Source organism: Macrobrachium nipponense, chromosome 3, assembly GCF_015104395.2.
Source record: "Macrobrachium nipponense isolate FS-2020 chromosome 3, ASM1510439v2, whole genome shotgun sequence".
Taxonomy (NCBI): Eukaryota; Metazoa; Arthropoda; class Malacostraca; order Decapoda; family Palaemonidae; genus Macrobrachium; species Macrobrachium nipponense.
In genome coordinates this window covers 10,678,748-10,694,868 of record NC_087202.1, presented here as the reverse complement: position 1 = coordinate 10,694,868, position 16,121 = coordinate 10,678,748, and the positions used below count along the sequence as shown (strand labels likewise).

At 36.5% G+C, this 16,121-nt stretch overlaps 1 protein-coding gene across 1 annotated transcript; it reads right to left on the bottom strand.

Moving 5' to 3' along the window:
* Nucleotides 1–275: 275 nt before the first annotated feature.
* Nucleotides 276–1,194, bottom strand: LOC135222319 (uncharacterized). Its single transcript, XM_064260405.1, has 2 exons — nucleotides 1,011–1,194; nucleotides 276–760 (listed from the first exon to the last, which is right to left on the bottom strand). Exons 1-2 carry the CDS (start codon nucleotides 1,192–1,194, stop codon nucleotides 276–278), a joined length of 669 nt encoding a protein of 222 aa, XP_064116475.1.
* Nucleotides 1,195–16,121: the final 14,927 nt, after the last annotated feature.

The window sequence follows — 16,121 nt, the reverse complement described above, 5'->3', positions numbered from 1 at the left end:
CTCCTTCCTCATTTGCAAGAGGTCAGACAGGTCCTCTTCTTGTCCTTCATCTTCCTTCTCCATTTCCCTGGTTTCGTCCACAACTTCATTTCCATCCTGCGTAATGTGTTGCAGGTGGAAATTCCTCTGAGCTGTCCCATGGAGAAGTGTCATCAACAGGATTTTATCCTGTTGCCTCAAAGCCTCTTCCTGTCTCCTTAGACACTCTCTGAACGTAGTTTCTTGCCTCACCTCATGTTCCTCCTGTATCCTGCACTTTTTCTGTCAACCGCCTTTCACATTCTTTTCCAAGTTGCTGCAGTTCTTCCCTGGAGTCTTTCTCCTTGGCCTAACAAATGGCGTATTTGGGTCTCCCTTTTCTGGACCTCTTCCTCTAATTCATTAGCAATTTTTTTGGCCTTCCTCATCGCTGCTTCCTCCAGCAAGCTGTTCAGTTCATTCCCGTGATTAAGAGCGATGTATAGCTTCTCTTCTAGGTCCTCTTTTTCAGATATTAATTTTCTTTCCTCATTTAAGAATCTTTCTATTTGGAGGTCCCTGTTGTCGAGCTCTTCTTTTAAGACTCTGAGGGAATTCTCCATCTCCTTCCTTCTCTTCTGTTCTGCCTCAAACAAGCCTTCAATCTCCCTCCTATAATGGAGAGCATCCTGTAAAAGCTGTTTTGCTCTTTCTCCTTCACTAATGATTTCTTCAGTGAAGTTATTTCCAGGCAGTTTTTCGTCTGCCTCTTCCTGGAGCCTGGAATTCTCCCCTCCTAACTCTGGAGACCCACGTTCCTCATGACCTGGACTTCTTCAGTCAAAATTTGGGTCTTTCCTCTTCTCATTTCCTAGCTCCTTCTTCACTGAAGTCAATTCCATTTCCAACTTCTTCTAACTCCTCAGCCAATCTCGCATTCTGTCCTCCTAATTCTGAGACCCAGTTCTTCATACTTGTAGTTCTGCTTCGATGATCTCAGCTTTGAGTCTATTTTCCTCTTCCCTTCCAGCTCTAGTTCTCTCGGATGAGACTGCTATTATCCTTTCCTCCTCGCATTTTCTTCTCCAGAAACTCTAATTCCTCCATAAGATCGTTATTTAATTTCTGCATCCTCTTTCCTTCGTATACAGCCCATTTTAGGTCATCATCCAAGTGCTGGTGTTCAGCCATGACTTCTTCATTTTGATGATGCAACTTTGCAATTTCACTCTTCATAACTGCTTCTGGTCAGCATTCTTCTTTAGCAAGAGGTCCTTTTCTGCCATTTGATTCTTGAGCCAGGTCAATCTCCTCCTTCGCCTCCTTCCATAGACGTTCCATTTCATCTGCAGCAAACCGACTCTCTGCCAGTTCTTCTGTCAATCTCTGCTTTTCTAGATTCAGTTCTAAGGTCTCTTCCAGTCTATATTTTTCGGCTCTTTCGCTTTCCAGATGGTCTTCCAGTTCCTGATGATGGTTTCCATGACTGTTGTCATTCCAGCACACAGCAAAGGCCAAGCCTACCAACAAGGCCAAAACGGGAATGGTAAAGGCAAAGGCTGGCGTCATCAAGCTGTTCGGGTTTTCAACAGTTTCTGGACCATCTTCAGTACCTGTCAGTTCATCCAGTTCTAAGCTCTCCTCTGGCCGAGATACTTCGGTCATTTCGCTTTCCAGTTCATCTTCAGTATCTTCACATTTTAGCATTTCTTCCGGCCGGTTCTTCCTGTTCTAAAAGATCTTCCAGTCTAGACGATTCGCACTTATCCATTTTCAGGTCATTGTCAAGTTCTAGACGATTTTCTAGTCTAGACACTTCATCTATATCTATTTCCAGTTCGTCCTGACTGTCTTCTAATTCCAGGTAGTCCTCGCTGTCTTCTTGTTCCAGGTCATCCTCGATGTTGTCTTCTTCCAGGTCGTCCTGACTGTCTTCTAATTCCAGGTAGTCCTCGCTGTCTTCTTGTTCCAGGTCATCCTCGCTGTTGTCTTCTTCCAGGTCGTCCTCGCTGTCTTCTTGTTCCAGTTCATCCTCGCTGTCGTCTTCTTCCAGGTCGTCCATCTGTAGATTGCAGTCCGATTTAAAGTCATCAGTTTCCAGATCTTCATCCAAATCATGAACTTTGCGTCCATAATTTCCGAATTTCCAGCAAACAGCAAAAGCCAAGCCTGCCAACAAGGCCAATCCGAAGATGGCAAAGGCAAAGGCTGGCGTCATCAAGCTGTTAGATTCTGCAACAATTTCCGGTTCAAAAGAGTCAATGATTTCCGGTTCAAAAGAGTCAACAGCAGCAACAAGAGTAGCATGTACTCGTAAACCGCCGTCGACTCCTTGATAACAAAGGAAATCAACCAAATCATTAATAGTCCAAGCGGTCAAGTCGCCTGCCACAACTCCTAATACCACAAGTAAAACTGCTGTATAGCTGAAACATAGTGATTAAATGTTAACCTGGACATCTGCTCCTCTATGCCTGGATTTTAAAACTGCCACGGCACATGATTCGGGATCCGGAGGCTCCGAAGAGCGCCTCCGTTTCCTGTCTCTGCTACGAAGGATTTCTTGTGCTCCTTTTTCTTCATTTTTTGTTGAGAAGTCTCTGCCTGCTCTGGAGACGCCGCAGCAGCGGCTGCTGCTGCTGTGAGTCCTTCTGAAGGATCTTAAGAAAAATCCAGGTCTTGTCGTCGATGGAATCCCTCGGATTACGTAAGTTACTTTCCCAGTCCAGAATTTTAATCAACCTATCCATACGCTAATTCCCTCTCTTTTTTTCTCTCTTTTTTTGTCCATTTTATTTTAATTTATTTAAAGTTTATTCACGCCAAATTTCACCTTTCATTAAGATTTCTCAATTATTTACCATAATGATGATGATGATGATAATGATGATGAACATGCTTATTATTATTATTTTATTATTATTATTATTATTATTATTATTATTATTATTATTATATTATTATTATTATTATTATTATTATTTTTATTATTATTATTATTATTATTATGAGAAGATGAACCCTGTTCATGCGGAAAATCCCAGGCGGGGGCCACTGACTGAAATTCAAGCTTCAAAAGAATACTATGATGTTCATTTTTTTCTAATTATAAAAAATACATAAATGCAAGTTTATAGTTATTTCACAATATTTACATTGCATATTTAAGTAGCAAATATATGTTACGGAACACTAGGCTTTGAATAATTTTTTCTTGAACGCCGTAATAACTGTACTATTACCTAAAAATTTGTACCGGCTACTCAAAAACAGTAACTAATGAACTCTCTTGTGAAAGTGTTACCTATTTCTTCTTTGTCATTGTTTTTTTAATACCCACATATCGTAACAAAACTTGCTCTTAACAAGGCATCTGTTTCCTCTTTTGTGTCATGTTTCTTTTTACTGACCCAAACAGCATATAAATAGTACCCTACAATTAATACAGTGGCGCTATTATAATCCTTTTTCGTCCTATAATTGAAACAGAGCATTATTATTTTCAGAAAATTGTCACTTACTTCAATGTTGTTTTTACGTGACTACAAAAATAAAAAAAATTATGCAATGTGTATTCAACCTCCTCACAATGATTGCATTTATCACTGTTTCTGATAGCTAACAATTTTAATCAAGGTTCCGTGTGCATATTCAAAGACAAATTAACCTTCCACGATACCAATGAAAGGTTTGGTTGCAGCTCCACAATAATATAAGCATGTGAGTATTATGGTCTTTAATGAATATTAAAAGCTTTCCAACCTTGTACTAGGTTCATTTTCAGTCAAGTAAACCTAGTACGAGGTTCGAAAACTTTTAATATCCATTAAAGACCATATACCCACATGCTATATTATTGTGGACCTGCAACCATTATCATCATTTTCGACACGGAAATCTGTGTCCACTAATGAAAAGTTTGTTTATTCTCTCCCATACCCATTTCCGTTCCAAAAGTGGATAACGCTCTTCAGTTTTTGGTGATTTTCTGGCCTTATCAGTTTATACCAATCTCTAGTATTTAAGTTAGGGAATTGTTCATGGCGAGAAACTTTCCTGATGACATAAATTTCTACTGAAATAAATGATATTAACTCCAGTCTGTCACTAATTCCAATTGCCTTGCTAAGGGAGTAGTGGCTTACATTGGTTTTGGGCAGATGTCCTGTAGGAATGCCCTTATCAGTTTTCTCACGGATGTTCTCTATACCATTCGTCAGGTTGGCTACAAGACCTTTTGTCAGGCCAGTTCTTCCATCTTTTAGAAAAAACACAAAGTCATTTCCCCCTCCTGCACCATATTGATTGAAACTTTTTCTATTATTTACCTTGATTTTTTTCACTGCCTCGGCTATCTTCTTTGCTCCTGCACCTGAGTGAAAATTAACTTTTCTCTTACTGCTATTTTTGGCCATAAAAGTTAACCCCTGATCTTTCACTAACGAGTCTCCAATTAAGATAGTTTCCTCTTCTGTTTCAAGAGAGCACAGCAAATCTATTCGTTGCGTTGATTCCTATTGGGGGACAGTCGTGTTTTCTGGCTGCTATCACTCTTCTGCCAACAGCTCTCTTGAATTCATTATTTTTATCCTTGTAAGCTTCTTTCTTTGTGCCTTAGAGAGAGAGAGAGAGAGAGAGAGAGAGAGAGAGAGAGAGAGAGAGAGAGAGAGAGAGAGAGAGAGAAAGTACTTCTAAGAAGTGTGGGTGGAAGATGAGAGAGAGAGTACCTCAGAAAGGTGTGGATGGAGGAAAAAGATTATAGTTACTTCCACGAAAGTGCTTTCTTAAAAAGAAAGTTCCTTTCTTTTAATTACAAAGTGAAGGATATGCAAGGTGTCATGGTACTCGTTGATGCTATCTACTGCATCCCTTGCAAACAGCATCCCCAGTTACTTTCGTTGCAAAGTTAATAAATTACATTCAACAGAGACAACGATGATTATAATTAGAACTCCAAACTCTCATTCATTACCACAGGGAGAGACAGAACTATCACGTCGTATGGCCGCATGAAAATTCAACACGAGATACATCGATTAAAAATGACAAAGCTAACTATTGAGTAACTCACAAATGGAACATAAAATTCATGCCAAAGGCCAGGAGCTGGAACCTATGAGGTCATTCGGTTCTGAAAGGGATATTGAAAGAAACAAGGTTTGAAATGTGTAATAGGGGAGGAAAACCTCATGGCTGCAGTATGAAGAAACTGTAAGGAAAAGATGGACAGTAAGATAGAAGAAAGAGTATATGAAGGGAGGTACAGTAAAAGGAATGGAAGGGGTTGTAGCTAGGGGCCACAGGGACGCCGTAAAGAACCTTAGGTAATGCCCTCTTCAACTTTACTTTCTACAAAACAAATGCCAAGATCTTTGCGGAATTATTCAGCCAAATTAATGCATGGATGCTTGTTATGAAAGCTAACAATTAACCTGTAGCATTTTGTTAATTCTAAGGAGATGTACTTAAGAAGATCACAAAGTAAACACAGAAGTGCTTTGCAGCATCCCTTTGTCCCCCAGCTGCAACCCCTTTCATTCCTTTTACTGTACCTCCGCTCATAATCTCTCTCTTCCATCTTACTTTCCACCCTCTCCTAACAATTGTTTCATAATGCAACTGCTTTGAGGTTTTTCTCCTCTTCTACACCTTTAAAACATTTTTACTCTAAATTTCCAATACAAAGCTGAATTACCTCATGAGCCCCAGAGATTGGCCTTTGGCCTAAGTCTCATATTCCACTCCACAGAAATCTGTCAATAAAATATTGTAAAGATTCTTAGGTAGTTTTGTTGATAATTATAGATATATATAGACTAACATGAAATATTTATCGTGGGTCGTGGCCATTAGATATTTATTGATTGCATATACAGTGTCATATGACGGCGAATTCCGAAACTGTGATCGTTATAACAAAGAAAAATGCTTGTCAATGTTATGAATGTTAAAAGGACTGAAATTCACATGAGATGGTGACTTGAATTAAGGCCACCCAACATCACCTGTCCCCCATCACCTTCAACCCCAACCTTGTTATAAATATCCTTCTATCCTCGCACCTCATGTTCGGGATTTCAATGTCTTACAGTTATTATGAGATTGTTCTGATGGATGTTTTTTGGAAGGTAAAATAATACTCAGATGACAGTATTTCATACGCCATTTATTTTCCAAATGTTTACAATACTTCATTACAAATAATAAAAACATGGCTATGTAAAAGACTAATGAACAGGAGATATCGAAAGTGGTGGGTTTCTTGAATAGCTTAGAGGGGGAACACCAACAAGGTGTGTCGGACATTGGCCGCAGAAGCCACGAATAAAGGCAGAGTGAGTGAACAAGCGTGAGCCGGAGGGTGGGGTTGGGGGATTGGCGGTAAGGGGGGGGTGGTTAGCTAAGACGTGACCAATCTGCCCAGGTCTACACACTATCACCAAAGAATTTGAGACACTAAATATTATGTTAATAGAATACGGTTTTGCAACACCTACATACTTTATGCCCCACCATCATTATATAATGCTCCGATGCACACATTTTACTGCATTTCATTTCACATAATTTATTTTCACAGAGTTTCGGAAATAATATAATAAATATTCTATAATATAAGAAATACAGCAAATTGAAATACTTTCTATAAGTAGCCTAGATGGTAACTCAACGAAGTTTTGCCATAAATACAAATCCTGTAGTACTAGATTCGCATATCCAGTAATGTGTTCTTAACATACATTAATTAATAAAATAATATCCTTGCAAAATTGATGCTTTGATGACTTATACAACCCACGGCTACAAAACCTGGTGTAACGTCTTGTGACCAAATTCATATATTATTGGTAATACTGGTAATAATGATTCAGTCAATCTAGGGCAAAAATAGATACAGCCTAGCACAAGTTGGTAGAGTGGCCATTTACGGTTTTGTGATCCTTGGCCACATCCAAATAACATATCAAACATCTACCGTTATTTGAATAGTCAATCCAGGCGATATAAGACGGAGGACAGAATGAGAGAGAGAAAGAGAGAGAGAGAGAGAGAGAGAGCTTATAGGATAATTAAAAGAATATTTTCGTCTGAATAATATCGATATGAATAGTCAGTTCCAATAATATTTAAGGCATTCTTATATAGAAAATGTGATAACGATTAAAAACAATACGATGTGATAAGATTTCATAATAATTATTTGCCAAAAAATATATGATAACTTTTTTCTTAAAGCAAAAGGTCTCAAGTATATACGTCAGATTAATAACTAACCAGTAATAAAAACTCTCTCTCTCTCTCTCTCTCTCTCTCCATATATATTTCATTCAAAATTGCATTTCTTTGCGTGATTACCGTAATTTCCCTCCTCCTCCCTTTCGAACCAATCTAACTATGTACTGCTTGTTTGAACGTGGCCCTTTCAGGGCAAGAAGGGCATGATCTCACCGAGCCAGGCCTGGCGGGGCGACACTGCTTTTGTAACTGGGTGTACACTCGACAAGAAAACTGAAGATACAGTTTTCATTAGCTTTCGTTCATCCAATTTCCCATTTGTTTTTACTGAAAAGACATAATATCGCTAAATTTACTCTAGAATATGAAAATATACTATAAATTATATCATATAAGTTAAAACTGCAAAACAAAACCGTTCAGATACTTAAAAACACGATGTATGTCCGAAGTAATTGGAATATCTCAGATGGATTCGTTCATAGAGATCTGGTAGATAGAATGTGAATTTTCGATTTTAGTACTATGTATCACGACGACAGTAATTACTCGTTTTGCTTCATGAACGGAGATATATTGCCTCATCGTAAGTGGTGAATGCAATTATTTTAATTTCTACAAACTTATGCTTGTATTCCAAAGGGATTAAAGTTAGCTGACGTCAATGGCACTCAATATTGCGACGGCTAAGGTAGGTTGAACAAATCTAGTTGCATCAGCAAGAGCATTTTCTATGATGTGAGGAGGAGCCCTAAAACTCCGAGCGGGAGAGCGATTGAAAAAACTTCAAATTATCAATTTGAATAATTCAGTATTTATACATTTGGCATACAGAAGTGTCGCTAATTGCCCCTTTGCTTTTAAATAGTAACTACTTAACAGTAGTTATATCTGCCTGCCGCTAAAGCCTTTGTGAAGTTTTTTCACACAGTTACGTAGTCTTCAGCATAACCTTACACGGGAGTGACGAGGAGCGGCTCACTTTCTCTCTCACATTTTTTCAAGTGGATTTAAGGATTTATATACTCACGCTGGATTTATGACTCCGTCCTGGATTACTACTGGATTTAGTGCTGCATTAATTACTATGGATTTTTTCTCCATCATGGACATAATTACACACTAATTCATCGAGGATGGGATCCGGACGCTGCTTAGCGATGATCGTCTATTGAATGATTTTTTCCACACTCGCCAGAACTGTTATCGCAACAGGGTAAGCATAAGGGAAGGGCTTTAATGCTTGTTCTTGCGTTACTATTATATTATGCCAGTGTTTTGAAAGTTGTTTCAAGTATTTTAATTGATTAAATTCTTGCTAGATTGAACCTATGATTTCAATGCAGTCTATAAATTTATTTCTTAGGTATTTGACTACTCGTTGATTTTGCTATTTGTTTTACTGATGATTTGAGAGCTTTTGTGAATTAGTGTTGATTTAAGTAAATATTTACGAGTAAGGTGCGTGATTAGCTAATTGCTGTTTTCGGTGATTCGTTGATTTCAAGATTTTATTGATTTATATGAAAATTGTAGATTTTAGTCATGCGATTGCAGTAATTGATATTTTGATTCGTGTTGATTTTTGTTGGTTTATTTAGTTACTTTTTATTAGTGTTGTATCTTTTGTTCTGATTTTTTCCCGTGGTTGATTCTCCTTTACTTTGTATTTTTTAGCGGATGAGTGAAAGGAAGAAGGTTAAGCCCTCGCAGTTGTGAACCTTAATCTCTCGTACAAAAGTGCATTTCTTCGTCCTCGCTTGACATTCTTAATCATTCGAGGACTCGTTTACGTCATTCCACCACCAGCTGCTACAGTGAAATTTATCTTATTTTAATTATTTGTATTCATGAATGTTCTAACCCATTTAAAGTTTAAAATTTGATTAAATATTTACAAAATGCAGTTTTTTCCATCTATACCCTTGTTTCACTTAAAAATGCAAAGTTTAATGATATGATCCTGATCATTTCATATTTATTTTATATTTACATATTTAAACTCCCCCTAATTTTTTCCGCTTGGTCCTTCGAACTTTTGGATTCATATTTTTAAGCACTGGCGTGGAATGTTGGTCGTGTCTAGTTGGGCGGTGTCCGGGTCCCCCTCCTCTCGCGTTTTACGTATTAGTTTATTTGAAAGTTGATTTATGTGTGGTGTGTTGTCTATTAGTTAAAGATGGCGGAATCTGAAAACGCGTGAACGTACTACTATACGTCGTAAGGTTAGTGTATTGTATACTAAAATTGTTGTAATGCTGTTGATTCTTTGGATAAAGCTGAATTGCAAACAGAGTTGAGTTTTCTGAGTGAGCACAGTCAAAGATTGCAGAGCTTAGATGATTTGATTTTGAGTAAAGTTAGACTGGACTCCTTAGTGCCGCAGGAGGATTTGGATAGACAGGATTCTGAATGTGAGGAATATTATCGTAAAATTAAATTACTGTCAAACAAAATGCAGTCTAGACTTGATAATCTTCTCCTTACAGATTGATAATAAAACTCCTTGCGAACTAGAATTGATTGCCCAAGTTGAATTTGCCTCAGTATTATGCAGATTCTAAGGAAGATAAATTTACATGCAAGCGATTCTTTGAAGTTTTTGAACACTTGACTGCTCCGTATAATTTAAATGAAGTCGAGAGGTATAATTTACTTGAGCAGCAATGTCATAGTAGAGCAAAGGCTATGATTAGTTCCATAAATGAAAGGTCCCAGCAAACTTTTGGTCAGGCTAAACAAATTTTGATCGCAGCATTTGCTGATGAAATGCCTCAGAAGTTTGTCCTCATTAAAGAGTTAACTGACTTGAGGTTTGTTTGGGGCAAGGATGATCCATATATTTTTTATGCTCATATTAAGAAGCTGATTGATGCAGTGAAAGATAATGCTATTGATTTGGACACTGTTATGCTTTATTTTGTGTGGTCTTCACTGCCTACTAAATTTCAAGATATAGTTGCGATCACAAATAAGTCTTATCCTACTTTAGATGATGTCACTGGTAAATTTTTGGAAGCTTGCAGCAGATATAACGCTCAATTAAACACTAGTAAAGGAAGTCCATGTAAGACCGCAGTATTGGCTACTAGTTTGAATACTAGTTTAACAAGGAGTACATGTATGCTTTGTAATGCTAAAGATCACAAAATTGCCAGTTGTACAAAGTATTTGGAAGTATCTGATAAAATAAAGCGATTGAAAGAATGGCACAAGTGCTTTAAATGCTTAAAAGCAGGTCATAATAGTAATGGATGCAGATTTCAAACATCAGGTGTATGCTTCAAATGCAAAAAGGGTAAACACTGGAGTTTTTTGTGTAGCTCAAAGCCAAACAGATTCTAGTAATAGTAAACAACTACCACAAAGGTGGTTAATGTTGTCGAGAGTGTTAATAAAATTCCATCAACTGTTACAGCATCCAGTCATTTGGATATTGTTGATTCTTTATTACCATTACTAAAACAGTGACAAACTGAACATGATCGTGTAAAAGTGATACAGTTTGGATTCAGGTAGCCAGAATTCCTTTATTGAGGAAAGTTTAGCAGATTTCTTGAACTTAAAGGTAGTAGATCCTAAGATACATTTGATTATCAAGGGGATTAATACTAATCAAAACAAAAGATTTGTACCAAGTCAGTGAGTTTTCCTTTTAAGATTGGTGATGTAAGTTATGAAATTACTTGCATTTGTATTCCTAAGATTAAAATTCAGATGTGAAAGCTCCTCAGATGTCATAAAATTAATAGAAACTGCTAATGGCAGAGTGGTAAACGAGGTTGCTTATGATAAATTCAATTGTGTAAACAGAATTAATGACATTGATGATATAAAGCTACTGATAGGTGCATTGTGTGATGAGCATGGAGAGTGGAGTACTAGGTCAAAAAGACAGACTGACTTCTTTTTACAGAATTGATGATAAACTAATATTGATTGGTTCTATTTCTGACTGGATAAAGAATCTTTCCGATGTAGTAGATACATCTTTGATGTCTAATAGGAAGATTTCTGAAGAAATAGAATCTACTACTTCATACATTGGCACTATGGAGATTGATTCTGATGGATTTGAACTATGAAGTGCCAACACTTGATGGAATATGTAATTTTGAAAGCATGCCAGATATAGCAAAGGTTGTGGATTATTCTCAGTTGGATCACAATTGTAAAACATTCATAAATATGGAAGAAGAGAATTCTATTGAATGTGTTACTAATGAAACTGAGCAGGAAGTGACGGATTTTATTTTACGCAACATTTCCAGAGATTCTGAAAGATATTATGTTGTACCAATTCCTTGGTTGACTAGATATAAAGATCTTCTTGGATCAAATGAGAGACTTGCTTTCAAAGTTCTGTGCAGTCTGAAGAAGAAATACATGAACAGTAATGTTCTAAAGCGAGTTAATGAAGTTTTCCAGTCACAAATTGATTTGGGAATCATTGAGAAAGTTGAAGATTTTGAAGAATATAAAAGGAAATTTCCAAAATATTTCTTCATTAGCCACAGTCCTGTAATTAAAGAAGAAAGAGATACTACGAAAGTGAGAGTTATTTACATGGCGAATCTTGCAGAAAAGAAACCTGATGGTAGTGAAGGCATTAGTCGAATCAATGTATTCACCAGGTTACAACAAGAATTTTAAAATAAGTGATGCATTGACCATGATGAGGTTTGACAAGTTTGTATTTGGATTTGATATTTCAAAAGCCTTTCACAGATTGGCCATTGATGATGAGAATTCCTCAAAATTTCTCTTTTATTGGTTTAAGGATGTTGAATCCAGAGATTTTACACCAGTTGTATATCGCTCAAAGCGAGTAATATTTGGGATATCTGTTTCTCCATATCTGTTGCAGTGAGTCTTTGATAATATGCTAATATTGGAGACAGATGGTGATGCTGAAGAAATTCATGAATTGAAAAAAAGAATCTACCAAGGCAGTTATGTTGATAATTTTCTGATTGGCTGCGCAGATGAAGATGAAGTTGAAATGGTTCACAGGGAAGCAAGTACAATATTTGAGCAGCATAAATTTCCATTGCAGCAGTATGTTACTAATTATTCTCAATTTCAGTATGAGATTGACCGTAAAGTTGGCACAGAGACTCCACAAGAGGTTAAAATTCTTGGCATGTGCTGGGACAGATATAATGATGTACTAAGGCCACATGTGTAAAATTAAATGTTGAAGCTGATACTCCTAGGCAGATTTTGAGTACAGTAATGAGTATATTTGATTTGAATAATGCTAACTTGCCTGTTTTAAACAGATGTAAGATTTTCCTCAGGCAATTACAGTCGGATTATGTAAATAAATGGGATACTACTCTTCATAGTTCTCAGCTAAATGAATGGAGAAACATAGCTTCACAATTCAATAATGGTGAAAGGCTAGAGATACCAAGATATATGGGTAGCAGAAAGTCTACTTTTGATATAATTGTAATGAGTGATGCGAGTAAAAACTTTATTGGATGTGTTATTTACTTGCAGGAGAGAGATTCAAAGTTGGTATCCTTCGTATCTGCCCATAACAAGATTCTGAATAAAAATCTGCAAGGGCGAACTATGCCTGTACTCGAACTCACTGCAGTAGAGTATGCATTGCAAAGGGCTTTTGAGCTGTATAAAATGCACTTCTTGTATTGTGCCTATTGCAGTTAATGACATAATGTTGTTTTTCAGATTCTACGATTGCCTTAAGTTGGCTAGCTGATTATGAGAAACTTGAGAACAAAGCTTCAAAAGAGAAGTGTATATGTGAATAATAGAATCACAAATATTGTCGACCTCTGTAAGTCTATCACACTCGGTGAAGTTAGCTCAGTAGGATCAAATGAAAATGCTGCAGATTTCACTACTAGATTAGTATCTTTCTCAAAATTGAGAAACTCTTGTTACTTGACCGGACCAGAGATGTTACGGGAAGATTTAAGTTTACTGGAATGGCTTGTAATTCCTAATCCAGGCATGATTAATGATGTGGATATACCCAAGCTGGTTTTAAATAAGGCAAGTGTTGAAGATATGTCAGTTGGTACAGTTTGTGTGATATAACTAAGTATTCTTCACTTAACAAAGCGGTTTAAAGTACTAATGAAAGTTAAGCTTTTCATAAAACAATATAAGATAAGAATAAATTCTAAGAGCCAGCAGTCAATTGCCTTATTAGATGCAAGCTACCAAAAATGCAGTAATGATTTGCTAAAGCTTGATCAACAGAATTGCTTCCCAGATTTACATGATTTTTCACTTCAAAACTGAAAGCAAAAAAGTCTATTCCTGAGCTAGTTAGTAGAATGAATGTATTTTGTGACTCTGATGGTATTCTTAGAGTAAAATGTAAGATGGGAAAGATATCTAAAGGTATGATGTCGAGAACTCCAATACTCATTAGTAATAAAAGTGATTTCGGTAGTGAATACTGATAATGGACACTCACTTGAAGTTTAATCACTCAGTACTTACTATGTGTTACATAAATTGAAACCGGCATTTTTTTCTGCTTAAGGGATTTTCAACAGTTAAGAAGGTTGTGAATGAATGTTACCACTGTAAACGTTTTAATAGTAGACCAGTTAAAGTTAATGCTAATGACTATAGAGAATGGAATGTGCCAATCCCATAAAGAGGTTTTTTTCTGTATGTTTTCATTGATTACTTTGGGCCATATTTCACAAGGTATGGAAGTGACAAAGTTAAAACCTATGGGTAATCTTTAAATGTATTTGGTCTAACATGATTAATGTTGAAATAGTGACTTCAGCTGATTCTAAAGGATTTTTATTGGCTTTTCAAAATCATGTTTACAGCTATGGTTTGCCTAACAAAGTATTTTCAGATTCTGGCTCAAATCTTGGTGGTGCATTCACATGGATTGAGGAATGTCTGAAAAGCAAGTGAGGTGCAGGAATTCTTCAATCAGAGGGGTGTCGATGTCACTGAATTTTCACAGTATCCTCGTGGTTCTCTGAATCGTGGTATTGGAGGTATCATAGAGTCCGGAGTTGGTCTGGTAAGAAAGTTAATACAGGGAGCAATCCATAATAATATTCTGGATTTTCTGGAATTTTCTCATGTAATTAAACAATGCATATGTTACGCTATAAGAAACCCATTTCTGAACTTGGCGCATTGAGGGAGCAGAATGTGAATGATGATTTTCAGGTGCTCCGTCACCAGAGTTTTTTGAAGTTTGGATATGATACACAGGTATGGAATGTATATATCACGAAGGTCAACTTGATGATTATGACTCTTCTGATTTGGGTAAGGACTTTCAGCGTTTAATTCATATTAAAGAGAAATTGCGTAATAGTTATCACAATGAATTTTTATTTGGATTGCAAGATCAGGCAACTAAATACAGAGATAAATATTACCCTAGAGAGCACGTTAAAATCTCAAAAGGTGACATAGTTTTGATAAAGGATTCAATGGTTAAGGCTACCAATTACCCTTTAGCTAGAGTTCTTGATGTTATTTATAATTCTCTTGGTGTGAGGCTGTTCAAGTACAATTGGTCAAGGGTAATAAAAAGTGTTGTCTTTAGGGATATATCGTCTGTTATTCTTTTGGTTAAAGGTGATGGGTTAAGTGATTCTCATATTGATCAGTTAGATTTAAATCTTGTACCTCAGAGTGATTCTAATGTTGTTTCTAATGACAATATTGCAAGAATTCAACGGGGGGCTGCCTTGATTTGTTCTGAGAAGAATAAGCAGCTAGCTCAATCTGGTCTTGTATAGAAATTTAAATTTAAATCCGCGGGGGGCAGATTGAAAAAACTTCAAATTATCAATTTGAATAATTCAGTATTTATACATTTGGCATACAGAAGTGTCGCTAATTGCCCCTTTGCTTTTAAATAGTAACTACTTAACAGTAGTTATATCTGCCTGCCGCTAAAGCCTTTGTGAAGTTTTTTCACACAGTTACGTAGTCTTCAGCATAACCTTACACGGGAGTGACGAGGAGCGGCTCACTTTCTCTCTCACATTTTTTCAAGTGGATTTAAGGATTTATATACTCACGCTGGATTTATGACTCCGTCCTGGATTACTACTGGATTTAGTGCTGCATTAATTACTATGGATTTTTTCTCCATCATGGACATAATTACACACTAATTCATCGAGGATGGGATCCGGACGCTGCTTAGCGATGATCGTCTATTGAATGATTTTTTCCACACTCGCCAGAACTGTTATCGCAACAGGGTAAGCATAAGGGGCTTTAATGCTTGTTCTTGCGTTACATATTCTATATGCCAGTGTTTTGAAAGTTGTTTCAAGTATTTTAATTTATTAAATTCTTGCTAGATTGAACCTATGATTTCAACGCAGTCTATAAATTTATTTCTTAGGTATTTGACTACTCGTTGATTTTGCTATTTGTTTTACTGATGATTTGAGAGCTTTTGTGAATTAGTGTTGATTTAAGTAAATATTTACGTAAGGTGATTTTCGTGATTAGCTAATTGCTGTTTTCGGTGATTCGTTGATTTCAAGATTTTATTGATTTATATGAAAATTGTAGATTTTAGTCATGCGATTGCAGTAATTGATATTTTGATTCGTGTTGATTTTTGTTGGTTTATTTTAGTTACTTTTTATTAGTGTTGTATCTTTTGTTCTGATTTTTCCCGTGGTTGATTCTCCTTTACTTTGTATTTTTTAGCGGATGAGTGAAAGGAAGAAGGTTAAGCCCTCGCAGTTGTGAACCTTAATCTCTCGTACAAAAGTGCATTTCTTCGTCCTCGCTTGACATTCTTAATCATTCGAGGACTCGTTTACGTCATTCCACCACCAGCTGCTACAGTGAAATTTATCTTAGTTTAAATTATTTGTATTCATGAATGTCTAACCATTTAAATTTAAATTTATTAAATATTTAAAATGCATTTTTTCCATCTC

Coding starts and splice junctions, on each gene's coding strand:
- LOC135222319 (XM_064260405.1), bottom strand. CDS start 1,194: ATGAAGAGTGAAATTGCAAAGTTGCATCATCAAAATGAAGAAGTCATG. Junction 761..1,010: donor AGGAGGAAAGGATAATAGCA/GTCTCATCCGAG, acceptor GTGGGTCTCCAG/AGTTAGGAGGGGAGAATTCC.